The 16,266-nt window shown below is 43.8% G+C and overlaps 6 protein-coding genes across 6 annotated transcripts; 5 read left to right on the forward strand and 1 right to left on the reverse strand.

Moving 5' to 3' along the window:
* Positions 1 to 807: 807 nt before the first annotated feature.
* On the forward strand, positions 808 to 1,321 carry SERLADRAFT_395880 (uncharacterized protein; the record flags this gene model as incomplete). The annotated part of the gene is made up of 1 exon (XM_007320988.1): positions 808 to 1,321. One exon carries the CDS (start codon positions 830 to 832, stop codon positions 998 to 1,000), a length of 171 nt encoding a protein of 56 aa, XP_007321050.1.
* Positions 1,322 to 3,584: 2,263 nt separating this feature from the next.
* On the forward strand, positions 3,585 to 4,458 carry SERLADRAFT_440535 (uncharacterized protein; the record flags this gene model as incomplete). Its single annotated transcript, XM_007320989.1, has 3 exons — positions 3,585 to 3,810; positions 3,876 to 3,965; positions 4,022 to 4,458. 3 exons carry the CDS (start codon positions 3,585 to 3,587, stop codon positions 4,456 to 4,458), a joined length of 753 nt encoding a protein of 250 aa, XP_007321051.1.
* A 1,107-nt stretch (positions 4,459 to 5,565) lies between these two features.
* SERLADRAFT_440536 (uncharacterized protein) lies at positions 5,566 to 6,857 on the forward strand (the record flags this gene model as incomplete). The annotated part of the gene is made up of 3 exons (XM_007320990.1): positions 5,566 to 5,676; positions 5,777 to 6,314; positions 6,394 to 6,857. 3 exons carry the CDS (start codon positions 5,566 to 5,568, stop codon positions 6,855 to 6,857), a joined length of 1,113 nt encoding a protein of 370 aa, XP_007321052.1.
* Positions 6,858 to 7,046: 189 nt separating this feature from the next.
* On the reverse strand, positions 7,047 to 12,897 carry SERLADRAFT_440537 (glycosyltransferase family 2 protein; the record flags this gene model as incomplete). Its single annotated transcript, XM_007320991.1, has 4 exons — positions 7,047 to 7,109; positions 7,169 to 7,495; positions 7,550 to 7,960; positions 12,811 to 12,897. 4 exons carry the CDS (start codon positions 12,895 to 12,897, stop codon positions 7,047 to 7,049), a joined length of 888 nt encoding a protein of 295 aa, XP_007321053.1.
* A 632-nt stretch (positions 12,898 to 13,529) lies between these two features.
* On the forward strand, positions 13,530 to 14,681 carry SERLADRAFT_473468 (uncharacterized protein; the record flags this gene model as incomplete). The annotated part of the gene is made up of 2 exons (XM_007320992.1): positions 13,530 to 13,717; positions 13,776 to 14,681. The coding sequence occupies 2 exons, from the start codon at positions 13,638 to 13,640 to the stop codon at positions 14,437 to 14,439; spliced, it is 744 nt and encodes a 247-aa protein (XP_007321054.1).
* Positions 14,682 to 15,325: 644 nt separating this feature from the next.
* On the forward strand, positions 15,326 to 16,162 carry SERLADRAFT_350685 (glycosyltransferase family 2 protein; the record flags this gene model as incomplete). The annotated part of the gene is made up of 2 exons (XM_007320993.1): positions 15,326 to 15,754; positions 15,809 to 16,162. Coding segments are annotated over 2 exons (783 nt in total), but the record flags the coding sequence as incomplete, so codon positions are not given.
* Positions 16,163 to 16,266: the final 104 nt, after the last annotated feature.

Below are 16,266 nucleotides of genomic sequence, written 5' to 3' on the forward strand. Positions count from 1 at the left end.
CGGTGAGGGACCATGTGGGATGTTGCTCCAGAGTCAATAATAATTGTTGTTTTGGTCTTATCGGGTTCCGACACAAGGTAAGCTTGAATGCGTTTAGTAAGGGGCTTGGAAATATGTACATGTTCCAATGCAATATGACTCTGTTCCTCCTCGGAGTCAGATCCAGATGATTGCTCCGCTGTATTTGCCTTTTCCTTCTCTTTTCCTTTATCCTTGTGTCTTTCCTTTCCCTTCTTCCTTTGACCTTTTTCAGCTAACTGAAGTGTTCGACACTCCGAGGTGTTGTGTGATTTGGCTTTGTGGAAGTTACACCATTTCTCCTCGGATTTGAGTGCTGATTCGGAACCTCCAGGGGCCTTCCCTGACTGTCGTGCAACTTCTGCAGTGATCCGGATCTCAACTGCATCAAAGGTAAGTTTATTTTCTTCAATCGTGTTGATTACTGATGACTGAAATATTTGCCATTCAGGAGTGCATGGGAGAGATTGGAGAAGAGCAAAAGCCATGAGTTTGGTATCAACTCCTAGTTTCATTCCAGAGAGGTGTGAATCAATTGTCCGGATTTTTGCAATGTGGTCCTGGATAGGTGATGTCCCATCCCAGGACAATTTGGTGAGTTGTTGGAATGAATAGAAGGCCGAGGCAATGTTGGACATTTGATGGAGTGAGACAAGTTTATCAAATAACTCCTTGGAGCTGGTGAGGTCTCCAGTCCTCATTAGGAGGGCATCAGAGATGTGGTCCTGGATGATTCCATGTGCCTTCTCATCCTTAAGTATCCAGGTGATCTCTGTAAGGACCGTTTTATTATTTTCTTCTTATCCTCATTATGTCTTGGCTCTCGAACGCTTTTCCCGTTACACCTCTGGCTCTAGGGCTAGAGGTATCCTTTGCCATCTTACTTCTCATAGCCCTCACAGGCTTTCTTAACCATCGCTACCACTTTATATCACAGATCAGAGACTGGGCATCGCTCCCAGCTAGCCAGCACACTGGGTAGGGACTGGTAGTAGGCATCTCGCCAACCAGCTCCAAGCCCCAGTAAAGCCTGGTGATACTAATAACGCCTTATCTAGAATTGTACCTCATCATGAGGATACGGTTCCTGACCACGCGTGACAATCTTCTATTATTAGTACAAGTCTCTCACCTGCTGATTAATCAAGCCAGAAGTCGTACGATAGTTACTCTCCCTTTTTCTTATTGGTTGATTAGTTCCTCAGACCACTTTTCGTATATTCTCCTTTCGGTCTGAGGAACGGACAGTTCCCTATATAAAGACGTACCTATTCATGTATAGCTCCTTAGCTTTCTATTACTGAATTTACCCGCTTTACTCCTCAACAAGAACCTTTGAAGCTTACCTCTTAAAAAGTCCTCGACTCGCTGTATTCAACAGCGTCTGTTGACCTCAAGCTCATCAAACCCTTACTCCCTGCAAGTGCAGAAGGAGATAGGTTTAGTTCTTGTTATAGTTTATCGTTGCCTCACAATCTCAGGATCCTCCGAGGAGGTAGGTTTTCCTGGTGAGGGCTTAAGCTCCTCTCCAGTAACAACCTGGAGAACTTTTTCCCAACGTAGCTTTGAGATGATCCGGAGTTTCCATATCTGAAAATTGTTGGGTCCAGTGAGAACTGGACATGCGGATGTATTGCGTGCTGTGGTCATGGTTCTGAGGTTGCCGTTTCAAATAAGAATTATTTCCTGCATAGCTTTTGTGCACCAGGGCTCATAACCTAATAAATCTAAGTGAAACTCAGCCGCTGCCCGAGAGGCTATAGAAACAACTGAGGTATTCCTATACTAAACCCCCTACTACTTATAGTCGGAGGTGCTACTCGCTACAGTATAATGACTCCTAAGAGTACAATTGTGCTCCTAGGAGAACAATGGTTGCTCCATGGAGTGGTGGCTATGCTCCATGGAGAACAATGGCTGCTTCAGCAGAGACCGGGTTTATCCAGTTTTGTCATACTGAATCTCAGCAGTGGACATGGGGCCATAACACTTCTGGCTTGTGTTTATAGCATCAAGCCCAAATTTTCAAAGCAGAAAATGGCATTTTTGGGACTCTCAAATCCCCCTGAAGGGCGTGTTTATCAAGAGAAGCAGTGTACTAGCTGTCATCGTTGCGTTGTGCTGTATGTTACCTGACAAAAATTCACTTGTTTTTGTTCTTGGAGAAAAGTCAGTAATGCCATTGATGCTTGTGAGACTTTATTCAGATATATTCAGGACTCCAGTGATATATTCCATGTTGCTCAGATGTCAGAGCATATTTCAGAAACATAGGACTGACATCAAGGCACATATATATGCTGCATGTCTCACTAGTGCTAAATCCATTCATCTACCTGCAAGTACCAATCTGAGTCCTCAATATATTCATACAACATGCACATAGGATCCTGGACTTATATCCCACAATTCTGCATTGTACACCCATGTTGGGTGTTGATTCTATAAACTACAAATACCTCGAATATTCACTAGGAAATGCCCAGGTCAGGGCTCCGCAGGATATAATCCAAATGCTTTTCATAATTTATTCACATTGTAACTTTCCCCTTTGAGTGTGTAATCCTGGGATGCCTGTTCACACTGCGAGCATTCGCCAAAATCACTTGGTGCGACATACCAAAAGCACAGCGCTGAATGGAAGCCTACTATGACTATGCTCCGGATCATAACTGGGAGTGAAAAGGTAGACAATATCACAACACAATGGGGTCCGCACCCGTGTACAGTGATTCTGGACCTTCTGGGCATGCAACCAATCAGTATGCTTTCCAAGTACACCTTGGTAGCTTAGTTGGTAAAGCACCAGACCATGAAAGCTGGAGTCCCAGGTTCAAGCCCTGGCCAATGCATGTTTTCTCATACTATAAACAAATGTCCTAATTTGTCAACCGCTTGAGAATTGAACCTATGAACTGTCTAAAACGGTCACATTTATGTCACCGCTGCTGTTATGTTGCCGATGGGCCGGCTGGCCACTGTTTCACAGAGGTGGCTTCAAGGTTGTGAACGAGATTGTGGACAAGCATTGTTCTGTGCCTATTTTCTGATATTCATTATGAACCGGAGGTCAAGGGTACCAACAGCAATCACTACTCTCGGCTTTTTTCGAAGCCTGCCTTCCCCTAGTTTAGGGTGAAATGCCACCTGGTGTAGTCTCTCTGTATTCGGAATTATGTTCCTTCTCCTTTTGACTGCACCCAGACGTCGAATTCTCTCGGGTGGCTTACCATCAAGCCATACACAGGAAACTTCTTGGCTTTTAGCGGGTCGGTTCCAGCTTTCCCCTGCTTGGAATGCCAACCAACTCCAATAATCTTCTGCCTCTGTCCTCATGTTCGTTAGCTCCCTCTTTTCGCAATGTGTTTGAAATGTTCCTTTCCAAAATTAACTTGGATGAGTCAATGATATGTTAGAAAATGTTCTGTCCAAAATCTACTTAAGTCGTTAGATTTGTTCTGTAGTAACCGCCATTCTGTCCGCATCATCTGTTTTAGCACCATAAACAGTGCAGTATCTCTTTCTACACCGGTATTTTTACGCACTTATTGTTTACCTTACAGACTATGCCCCCATTCGACTACACAAAAATTGGAGTGAGCCTACAAGAGCATATTGCCACCTTGGTCCCTGCCTTTGAAGCAGCTGAGCGGAATGAATCACAGGAACATCTCCTGTACGAGCCCTGGAATCTTGCCCTTTCTTGGCTCACTTTTGGACAAAGTACACCCACCTGCAGGCTCAGTGTTGCACCGCAACGTCATTTTTACTTCAACTTTTCACCTGTTCCATGTATGTCTCTAATCTGTGATCATGTTGAGATTCAGCTTTCATCCGTTAAATTACAATTTTTTTAGCTTTAAGTGCCAACCCTATGAGCGCTAAACTGCTATCTGTGCAAGCCATTCGTGTAGCTTGCACAAGGTGGCAAATTATTGATGGTACAGGTATGGGTTGTATTTTTAATCATTCTGGCTTACAGCTGACTTCTCCCCTCTATTAGATGCGGATGTCTTAGCCTCCGGAAGTGTAGGACATGCCGCTGCTGTAGACAACAACAAAATTCTGAGCTCGACACTTTCCTCGCTTTTGACTTTAACTATTTCATCGCGGGCAGCATCTGTTGCTTTATCCCAGTCAAGTGATCACAGTAATGTGGACAGAGACTCGTACAGGATCCCAGATTTTGCTATCTTATCCAGAACCGGTCATGAAGAGCAACTGCAAGAGCAGGTGCCTTTCATCATAGAAGTCAAGACACACACCACCAACCAACTTCCAGATGACCAGTTCCTGATTATGTTGACACAAGTTGCCTATCAAGCTAAAGCCGTCTTTAGTGCATATCCTCAACAGGAACATTTACACGCTATTTGTGTCGTTGGACGGTATTACAAGATATTGCATTTGAATCAGGCTACAATTGCAGGAGTACCATGACAAAACTGGATAAACCCGGTCTCTGCTGAAGCAGCCATTGTTCTCCATGGAGCAACCATTGTTCTCCATGGAGCAACCATTGTTCTCCATGGAGCAACCATTGTTCTCCTAGGAGCACAATTGTACTCCTAGGAGTCATTATACTGTAGCGAGTAGCACCTCCAACTATAAGTAGTAGGGGGTTTAGTATAGGAATACCTCAGTCGTTTCTATAGCCTCTCGGGCAGCGGCTGAGGTATGTTACATTACATTTATTAGAGATCACCTTAAACTAACATCTATTGTAGTTTCACTTAGGTAAATAGTGAAGTTGTTTCTCTAGCCTCTCGGGCAGCGGCTGAGTTTCACTTAGTTTTATTATACCATTCCCAGATATGGATGGAGAATATCAAACTCAAGCACTAGATTTGGACAGTATTTTTCCAACGGAGCAGAATACCCTTTGCCCGTTTACTTTTCAAAGAGCACAAAGCTGACTATGATAAGCAATGGAAAACTCAGTTTACATATGTGTTAAATAAATACGTGGATTAGAGTTGGTATATATTGAAGTGGATGTATGTGTAGTAATTTGATGATTTCGCGAACGTAGAGATTTCTTTAGTTGCGGGAAAAGCCTCTTCCTGTTGTAAAAACACACCTAACACTCACAGTTGAACAAACCCTGGGATCAAAAGGAGCAGGATATGCGGACGTGACAGACTGAATGATGTGTGGTATTCCGTAGGTTGGGCTGCCAGTGAGTGTAAGTCACTTTCAAGTTTGAATCATTCGATAAGCAATTACGTGAAAGCGCGGTGCGGATCGAAGGCCTTGATTTTCAACTTTCTACGCCTAATGTCAGGTTATTCGTTGAAATTGACGATTATCTAACCTAAAGCGCTAAAGGGGGTTCGAGAGGGAATCCGGGGTTTTCGAACAGAAAGCATATTATCATAGGTTGAGGCTAAGTTGAAAAACCAAGCTAGAGTCCGCGATCTCACTGGTAGCAACCCTTTTTGGAGGCCACGTTCCTGACGCGACTGGTCAGGTGTCTCTTCAAATATCTTTTGTCTGGCACGCACTTCAAGTTGCCAGTAAATTAATACGCCAGCACATCCCGCATGCATGTCCACTACCGCTGAGGATGCAGCAACCCAAGAGCGTCAAGGAAATTCCGTCTATGCAGCACTGGCGCGTACGGCCACCAGAGGCATGGCATTATACTTCTCTCGCCCAGTGCGTCTTTTCAGGCCTTCTAAGGGTGAATAAGCAATTTTATTCATCTAACTGTCCTCAATGACTGAATGACTACAGTGAGCGGCTGGCATTCCCTTAGAGGCCTCGCCACCCTACACGGGGCATCTCTGACCCCGCACTACATGGTTTCGCTCGTAAAGAAGCAAGGTGTAGTTTCTTCGTTCTTATCATCTCCCCATCCGCACCATCTCATAGTGTTTTCCCCCACGACCAGTTTATGGTGATACCCAAACACTTTATACCTCCCATGCTAGTCAACGCTGCGCTGGGAACTGTTCTTTGGACGACGTACACGGAAACATCTACTTTCCTCGACCTACATCTCGGTCCTCACCCTACTACTCTCGCCGCTCTTTCAGGAGCTATGGCGGGAGGTATGCAAGCTTTGGCTGCTGCACCTGCCGAAAACGTACGGCTCATTATCGAAGGGACTGCGGGTAGAAGCTGGTCTTGCGCGTGGAAGGAAGTGTTTCGAGGTACAGAACCTCCGCAATCCATGGGAAACCAGGAGACCATCAGGGAGATGAGGCAAGTCAGGGACTGGATCAAAGAAGTCAGGGATACTGCTGGCCGAGGCTGGGATGGTTGGGGATGGGGATGTGCGAAGGATGTATGTGGTAGGGAACTCGTTCGCTGACACTGGCATGCAATGGGAACTAATGATCAGGTACTTGAAACTTGTCTTACACCGTGCAGGCTTTGCGGCCTTTTTTGCGATATTCGAAATCACTCGAAGAGTGGCAATACATATGAAGAGCGCAACTTACCGTGTCACGCCTTTGATCACTTCGGAAGGGGAGCAGGAGAAACGTCTTAGGCGCTATCTGCCTCGGACTGTTCATGGGGTAACGCTCGTAACGGGAGGCGCGATCGCTGGTCTTGCTTACGAGGTCCTGAGCAGACCATGGGACGCGGCAAGAAAGACTGTCCAGCTTGATAGAATTCTACATTCGCCAAACGAACGGTCTCCTTCGGTCGCGATCTTGAAGAAATTTCGAGACGAGGGTCTGATATATTTTTTCCGCAATCCTACTACTCCTCATGCAACTACTTCAAATGGGAGTCGTCGGATATATACTTTCCTTCGTACGATTGCTCGCGTTGGTCCTTGGGGAGTAGGGTTTTTAGTTTGGGAAGCACTTGGACCAGGGATACAATGAGCATTTTATTTTGTTGACGCTTGAATATACAACACCACATCGCTATCGCAGTACTATCATCTAATTAGGAATACATAGAATCATTACATACCCGAACTCGAAAAACTTATCCTTCAAAGTACCTCATCATAGGAGCTTTCGTCTTCTTAGGCAATGTGCCTCGCCAACTCAAAACACTTGGACCGTCTTTCAAACAAGAGCCGGATTGAGCAACGAAAACAGAGTTAATAAAGGTGGGACCTCTATGAAGACCTACGGAACTGGTATATGAAATACACAACGCACTACCGTCCGTTTTGCAGTGGAACCACTTTCCAGCGGCCCAATAAAATATTTGCACGCAATACCAGCAAGTCCCTCAGCATCTGCAGCGAATCCTTGACCACGTTCAGCTTACTTCCCGCAACCTCGTGCCACTCCACTGGCACTTCCTCAACAGGTATACCTAGCTGCTTGGCGAGCAGCAATAGCTCAACGTCAAATATCCACGTCGCAAGGTGTTGAGCTGGGAATATTTGCTGAGCGGCGCGGCGGGTAAATAGCTTGAAGCCGCACTGCGTGTCTCGAATATGGCCGACGCCGACGATGCGAAGGATCGTGTGTAGACCGTACATAAGTATGTTTCGAATGAATGAGCGCTGACAGAAGATTCAGCTTCCACAAAGCACGCAAGAATATTCTGTCGCTTTTACCTTCACCACAGCTTCAGTTTTAACGAGATGGGCTCTACTTCCGACTACAACGGCAGGTTCATTTTTCGGAGCAAGCTTGTCCATAGCCTCCCACAAGAGCTCCAAGTCCTCGAACCGACTTGCGCCATCTGCATCTACCATCAGCAACCGCTGTCCCCGCGCATACAGCATCCCATGCCTCACGGCACCGCCTTTCCCCAAGTTCTTCTCCAGGGTGACGACACGTATATCGCTCTCCGGATACTCCCCTGCGAGCTTCACGCCCAGCGCCGACGTCTCGTCCGCAGACCCGTCGTCAACGATGAGTATCTCATATGTCCGTGACTTCTTCAGAGCGGGCGTGGAAAGGTGGGCGAGATTGGGACGAGAGCACGCCAAAAAGTCAGAACTATGGGATACAAGATCCCTGACCTGATAGGTTTGTCGTCCTTGCCTAGGCGCTACACCTAGAAAGATGGCCCCGGGCTCGAAGAACAAGGATGAAACGGTATTCCCGCTACCTTTAGGTAGTGGGTTTTATAAATATCTCGGCTATTTTTTGAGTGGGAGACCTTGAATCTTGAAAAAGCTGTTAGTCAGCATGAAACGGTTGTTAGCGGTCCGTTTGGGGTGGCGTTTTTTTCGTTGTTGTCCTCCATCTGCAAAGTACAAAATTCTCGCTTACGAATAACCGAGGGAACTTCTAGTGTAGAAAGTCGGAAAAGCCTCTGATTGGAGGAAAGAATAAAATATTACCTGATGACAATACTGTATCGACTTCCGAGTCTACTGTTCACCAATTCTTGTTCCAAAATAATCCTATCGTATCTGGAAATGCATTTAGAACAACACATATTCCACATCCAAACAAAGCACAAACTGAGATTAAACACGGAATTCCTACCGAATATATTGAATGCGACGTTGATGTAGACGCTATGGCAAGAGAAAACTCATTAAACAAAGAACAGATAAGAGCATTTAAAATTATTACAGACCATAGTTTACTTGCACATCCTAAGCCTCTTCGAATGTTTATTAGTGGTGCTAGGGGCACAGGAAAATCATGTATTATTAATTGTTTAAAAGATTTCTTTCTGATAAGAAAACAAACACGACATTTTCGTCTAGTATCTTATACTGGAGTTGCAGCTCAAAATATATCAGGTATGACATTACATTCTGCACTTAGTTTGAATCAACGAACTGGACATTGTACAAAAGTGAAAAACTCATGCTGATCTTGTTTCAATGTGGGAAGGTGTAGACTATCTCTTCATTGATGAAATATCAATGGTTGGATGCGCATTGTTGTTACAAATTAGTGAAGCACTGACTGACGCAAAAGGTTGTACATCACCTTTTGGCGGCATTAACATTGTTTTAGCTGGTGACTTTGCACAATTACCTCCTGTTGGACAAACAAGGTTATATATGCATGTAGACATAAGACAATTAGGAACAACACATACTGAAAATATTATGCTTGGAAAGCTGCTATGGATGTCCATCAAAACAGTAGTAATACTTGATGAAGTTATGAGACAGTCTGGAAATGCCAATAAAGGATTCTTAGATCTTTTAACACAACTAAGGGAAGGAAAATGTACCTATACAGATTATGAATTGTTGTGTTCTTGTACCCTCAACAATGTACAACCAGACTGGAATGATGCTCAATGGAGGAATGCACCTGTAATAGTTTGTGATAACCAAGTTAAAGACACCTTTAATTATTGTGCTGCAATAGCATTTGTTTATAAACACAACAAACAGATCCATTGGTATTATTCACAAGACTTACAAAAAGGTAAATCTATAACAAATAATGACTTGATTGATCATTTGAATAATCTGCATTCTGGAACCACTAACCAGAGACCCGGTAAATTGCCTCTTGCAATAGGCATGCCTGTAATGATTTGCCAAAACTTTGATGTTGAATCAGGGATTGTAAATGGTTGCGTTGGAACATTGAAACGTATACAGTATAGAACTGATACAGAAGGTCGTTGACATGCAACATCGTGTATCATCCATGCACCCGACTACTGTGGCAGTGACCTACCACATTTATCATCTGACCATGTCGTGGCTTTGGAAGATTCCGTTAACCTGTCCTTTATCCATCCATATTCAAAGAAAAAATACAATATTAAACGTATCCAGGTACCCATACTACCTGCACTTGCCATTACCGTTCACAAATCCCAAGGTCAAACTTTAAACAGTGCCATTATAGAGGCACTGAAGCGCCCTATGTTATGTTATCTCGTGTAAGATCTCTTGATGATTTGCTCATTTTACGTCCCTTTTCGCAGAATAAAATTCAATGTTGACAATCACAAGACATCTGTATTGAAACTAAACAACTCTATGTACTAAAGCTGGAAACTATACTTGAGACTGGTGACACTGATGAGATTGTTTTCACACAAAATCAGCTAAGCAATATTGAAAATTATATACATCCACCCCATATTGACGACAACGCAGTTAATCAGTCCATGTAATCAATGAACTCTACACAACAACTAAACCAACTACAAAATTACGCTCTATCTCTGGATACATCTACAAATCCAACATGTGTTATGCGTAAAGATTTGCCCAATAACAACATAAAAGCAACAAAATGACTCACAAAAAGACCTCTGTCTGAAACAGAGGTCTATCACTCACAAAATACTGACAAATGATTAAAAACATGGTAAGCAGCATGCTATCACATAAGACACTTCAGCCTAATGTTTAATCAACAGCGATTGATCGACATTCTTGCCATCATCATGATATATAGACAACATCATTATTTTATGATATAAAGACATCCATTCCCAATTGTACGACCTTACAATCTGTTACGATAACACAATTTTTGGACCTTTCCTTCATTTTCATTCTCTGCTTTAACCTTGTATACTTTAGCTTTCACACATGGTGCCATGCGGCACTTCCCCTTTTGTTCAAACTCCTCTTTCTCGCACCGCATTGCCTTCTTCTTATTTTAGATATGACTTTCTCACACAGTGGAGCTGGTCATGCGGGCTAGGCCCCATGACTATTAAGAACAAAGCTTGAAGGAAGTGTCTAGCCACTTGCTGAGAGCAATCAGGGACTGGAACTAGAGTCCAATGTGAGTAACTAGAGAATAGGAAGCATTAGACTCTGCAGTACTGTCCGAAGTTTTGTAAACAAAGGTAAACAAAGCAGCCACAAAGGCGAAATAATAGAGAACACAATCAATAGTGAATAATAGAAGAATAGATAGAGAAAGGAATGAAAATATATAGGTAGCACAAAGGTGCAGAATCACCAAAACTAACAATGACATCATCAGCCACTAACTTTATCAACTGTACAGTACATAAGTACAAACACTCTGTATTAGTATATATACCCCAATAGATCCAGGAGACTCCTCAGCGAGTCCTCCTGTTGTTAACCAACAAACTCTCTGCAGCCTAAGGGGTAACCACTCCCCATTCACTACCTTTATAGTGTGTTCCTGTGTGCACCAGAGTAAGTAACTCTTGGTTGTTACACAATCTTCATTATGTCTTTTACCTCCCCTATATATTCAAACCAAATTAATACTCATATCTATGACCAGGTCGTATCTTATCTTATAGGTCTCAAAAAAAGCGCCCTCTCTCATTTAAATTTTGCCGAAGACCTAACAAGATATACAACTACAAATGACAATTTTGCTTTCAAGGATAATGATACTGGTAAAGAATACGAGACAACTCTTTACGATCAAAGTGAACCAGCATCAAATGGAACAAAACTATCTGCTTGAGGAAACCACTATATTGGTCCTGCTTATAAAGTATGCCCAACTACTTGCACAATATTTTGTTATTCATCATTGATAATAGAGAAAATACATCACCGATAAAACTTCACCAAAAGCAGTTCTTGTACTCACGCAAGGCACATTGGCTACCAAATGTGCTTCTATATTATTCAATAACCAGCTGGCATCTCTTGCCGATATAGTTGAAAACAATCAGGATATAGACAATGAAAACCATATGATTAATAAAATCAATCACAAATTATGGACAATCAATGTTGCCGATAACGCATTAACACCCAATGTGTTACATGTTACCACAGACACTTTATACACGGTATTTGAATATCACATATTACTATAAATTTTGTCAACATTGTTTATAATAGACCAAACAACCGCAACCATATATCACAGCACCCGTTCAAAAACGAGTATCTAAACGACCAATCCCTGGGGCTGAAACTGTAAAAGCCTCCTCTTCAAAATCTACTGCTTCGAAATCAACCATGGCTGAAGATTTCATAATGGCAGACATTGATACAAGCTTACAAACAAATCAAGAATGTACGCATTTCAAATTTATACCACTTGCTTTTATGAAAATTTTCTCAGCTACTCTGCATATGACATATGATCCTCACATCCTACCTGATTATGGTGATTATCCCTTTCGACATGAATCAGCTAGGCTTTGCCAATTAGACATCTGAGATAACAACAATAAATTGATCCACCCATCTCTATGGTATGACTATTTGCAACCCGGAACTCTTATACTTGTGAGCGGAAAGTTGCAAGTGTTTAACTGGAAAGAAGATGACAATATCCGCTGTGTATGTACCACAAGAGATATTATATATTTTGACTAAATTATTTGTTACAGATTTTCCAGATAAACGCTCGCTCTATCAAAGTCATTGATAAATCTGATGAAGACATTGAAGAGCTCATTAAACTCACTGATACTTCTCTTCCTGAAAGCTCTCACCAAACATCCGACACTATCACTGCTTTTCAACTTGAATCAAAAACACCCAAAAAATTGTGTCACACATGAACGCATTTCTCTGCCCATACGTCATCATTGATTGCATCATAAACACGTATACATTATCCTCCTCATGCCTCATCCTTCTCCTATTTCTTATTCTCTCCTATTTTTTTATCTTTATATCTCACACCTTCAAACTTCAAACTACAGCACAAAAAAAAAACACATACTCCCTTCTCTACTGTACTATAATGAATTATCCCAAACACGTAAACACTGACATTTCCTACTGCGAGTGGTTCTCTGACAATACATTTAGGTCACTCACTTATGAACTCCTATAATTTTCGCTGACCACACCACAGCACTCTCAACAACTTGATCAACTACCACAATTTCAAGAACAATATATTTGTCCCTGAATACATTCCAATTGAATCAAATTGGGGTGGATGGCGTAAAGCAACCAACCAAGAACTATCTACATACCTCTGCAATCGTAGAGGCAATGAACCAATTACCATTTGAATCACCGGTTTCATACACACGAAAATGAGCGACAGTTTGATCATCCATCCACAAGGTACACACACTCCTAAAACCATACAAAACTGGTTATCTCGAATGGCTTATCCAGAGGGATGTATGTCTACCAAATAATACCTATGATCTTAACATTGACATTGTCTTAGCCTGGTCCGAACACAATCATCTCACCACCACATCCAAAGTTTGTCCTTTTCCCTCCCTTTTCCAATCACACCACTAACCGACGAAGACTGCATCCCTCCAAAATACTATCTATGATGACCGTACTGGCTACCATAACCGTGAAGTTAAAGACCTGCTACATTACAATGATCTTCAGACAGGAGATCTTATAGTCCTTGACTTATTAATGAGACGGTATCCAACAAAACTTGGAGAACCAGTCCTCCTCCCTTCCACAACAACCACAACAGACTGGTTTGATAGACATTGGCATACCTACCTTGAAATCACTTGTATTACCCTCCTCGACCACCACATCCCTTATACTGTTCTTGACTAATAGAATATATTACAAAAAAACAACTTGGTAGCAATGCCACATTTATGTGGCCCTTCCGACTTATTCAATAGTATTCGTTCGGAGCTATCGGTCTTTGAATTAAAGTGCGAGGGAATCGTCCGCGTTATTAGCACCGCACCGGGTCCGGGCCTTAGTTCGGAGCCGCAGACCTTGTATACTGACATCGATTGTCATATCAGTAATTAGGGAGACTAGACCTCCGGTAAACTTTGGACAAACGACAAACGACCCATATTATCTACTCATGTCTCAACCAATTATACTATACGATATCCCAGGCAAAGGGCCCGTAAAAGCCTTTTCTGGCAACGTATTCAAAGCAAGGTGAGTAGCGCAATTAAAGCCATCGTTAATAACCTGACTTACATGTTCGCTGTCATAGGTACACACTTGCCTACAAAGGCTTAGCCTTCAAATCCGTCTGGATCGAATCACAGGATATCGAAGAGCGGATGAAAGCCATCGGTGCCAAACCTACTGGGCGTAAACCTGACGGAAGCGATTTCTACACTGTCCCTGTTATCCAGGACCCTTCTACAGGTGCCATTGTCTCCGACTCTTCCGCCATCGCAGAATACCTCGACGAAACGTATCCATCCACACCCACCGTCTTTCCCCGTGGTAGCAAAGCTCTCATCAGCGTCTTTGATTCCGCTTTCATGCAGAGTATGGGCCCGATGGTCCCGTTGATAGTTGTCAAAAACTACACGAAGATATTACCCACAAATGAGGAATACTTCAGGAAAAGTGTCGAGATGAGAGTTGGTAGTAAGTTGGAGGATATTTCACCCGAAGGTCCGAAGCGTGAACAACACTGGAAGAATGCAAAGGATTTTCTTGGGGTCGTTGACGCATGGTATTCGAAGAGCGAGGGTAAATGGATCATGGGGGATACGTTTTCGTACGCGGATATCATTGTGGGTGCCGTGATGAGGTGCTTTAATGGTTTGTTCGAAGGGGAGGAATGGGAGGAAATGAGTTCTTGGCACGGCGGACGCTGGGGTAGACTTCTCGAAGAGGTCAACAAGTATTCTATTCTGGCCTAACGCATGAACGGTGAGATTCCGTGACTAGCCAAATATCTACCATGCTTTCAAGGACTCACTTGTGTACTGTGCTCGCTGCATTTTCAGCGGCTAAGGAGGATAAGACAGACGAATATTTGTTATATGAGGCCTGGAACATTGTTCTTTCTTGACTCGCTTTTAGACGAAGTTCTGCAAACCACAGGCTGTGTCGCACCTGAGTACCAGTTTGATTATATTTATTCACCTAGATGTTCCGGGTATGTTTCTACAATATCCATGCTTGAACAAGAAGGGAGTGCAACTTGTGTGCAAGCCTGAAAACCTTGCCACGGGTAGACTTGGCCATATGATTGAAAGTCGCACGCACACGTGGCACTTGCAAGTTTCAGCTTGAGCAGTGTCCACCGCGACCGACCAAGCTCTCTTTCCTTTACCCTCATTTCTATATTCCCTCTGAGAACGACCTGCATTCTGACTGGCATATGCGACGATAATACGTCCTAAATAGTTTGAATCATGGACCAGCCTGTCTTGGTGTACGCTATTACCGCGGTGGCAGTGACCGTGCCCTGCGTGAGTGCTTTTACCTTTGATTCCACGACATCTAGTCGATTCGTATGATGAATACCGTTTCATCCTTGTTCTTCGAGCCCGGGGCCACCTTCCTAGGTGTTGCGCCTAAGCAAGGACGACAAACTTATCTGGTCAGGGATCTCGTATCCCATAGTTCTGACTTTTTGGCGTGCTCTCGTCCCAATCTCGTATCGTTGATCATACTTAGTTCTATCTAGCGCTCGTCTTCTTATCCCCTCCACCTATAGTGACCCGTCCATCAGAAAAAAAATATCGCTCCCGCTCCTCGCCCAATACACCAAAACCTCTTCCTTCTCTCGCAGACAAAGGGTCCGTTGACCTCACAGTCGTCATTCCCGCCTACAATGAAACCGCACGGCTTCCCTCAATGCTCTCCACCACGCTCGCCCACCTTTCCACGCCCGCTCTGAAGAAGTCACGGACATATGAAATCCTCATCGTTGACGACGGGTCTGCGGACGAGACGTCGGCGCTGGGCGTGAAGCTCGCAGGGGAGTATCCGGAGAGCGATATACGTGTCGTCACCCTGGAGAAGAACTTGGGGAAAGGCGGTGCCGTGAGGCATGGGATGCTGTATGCGCGGGGACAGCGGTTGCTGATGGTAGATGCAGATGGCGCAAGTCGGTTCGAGGACTTGGAGCTCTTGTGGGAGGCTATGGACAAGCTTGCTCCGAAAAATGAACCTGCCGTTGTAGTCGGAAGTAGAGCCCATCTCGTTAAAACTGAAGCTGTGGTGAAGGTAAAAGCGACAGAATATTCTTGCGTGCTTTGTGGAAGCTGAATCTTCTGTCAGCGCTCATTCATTCGAAACATACTTATGTACGGTCTACACACGATCCTTCGCATCGTCGGCGTCGGCCATATTCGAGACACGCAGTGCGGCTTCAAGCTATTTACCCGCCGCGCCGCTCAGCAAATATTCCCAGCTCAACACCTTGCGACGTGGATATTTGACGTTGAGCTATTGCTGCTCGCCAAGCAGCTAGGTATACCTGTTGAGGAAGTGCCAGTGGAGTGGCACGAGGTTGCGGGAAGTAAGCTGAACGTGGTCAAGGATTCGCTGCAGATGCTGAGGGACTTGCTGGTATTGCGTGCAAATATTTTATTGGGCCGCTGGAAAGTGGTTCCACTGCAAAACGGACGGTAGTGCGTTGTGTATTTCATATACCAGTTCCGTAGGTCTTCATAGAGGTCCCACCTTTATTAACTCTGTTTTCGTTGCTCAATCCGGCTCTTGTTTGAAAGACGGTC

The sequence above is a fragment of the Serpula lacrymans genome, assembly GCF_000218685.1.
Source record: "Serpula lacrymans var. lacrymans S7.9 unplaced genomic scaffold SERLAscaffold_10, whole genome shotgun sequence".
NCBI classification, from domain to species: Eukaryota; Fungi; Basidiomycota; class Agaricomycetes; order Boletales; family Serpulaceae; genus Serpula; species Serpula lacrymans.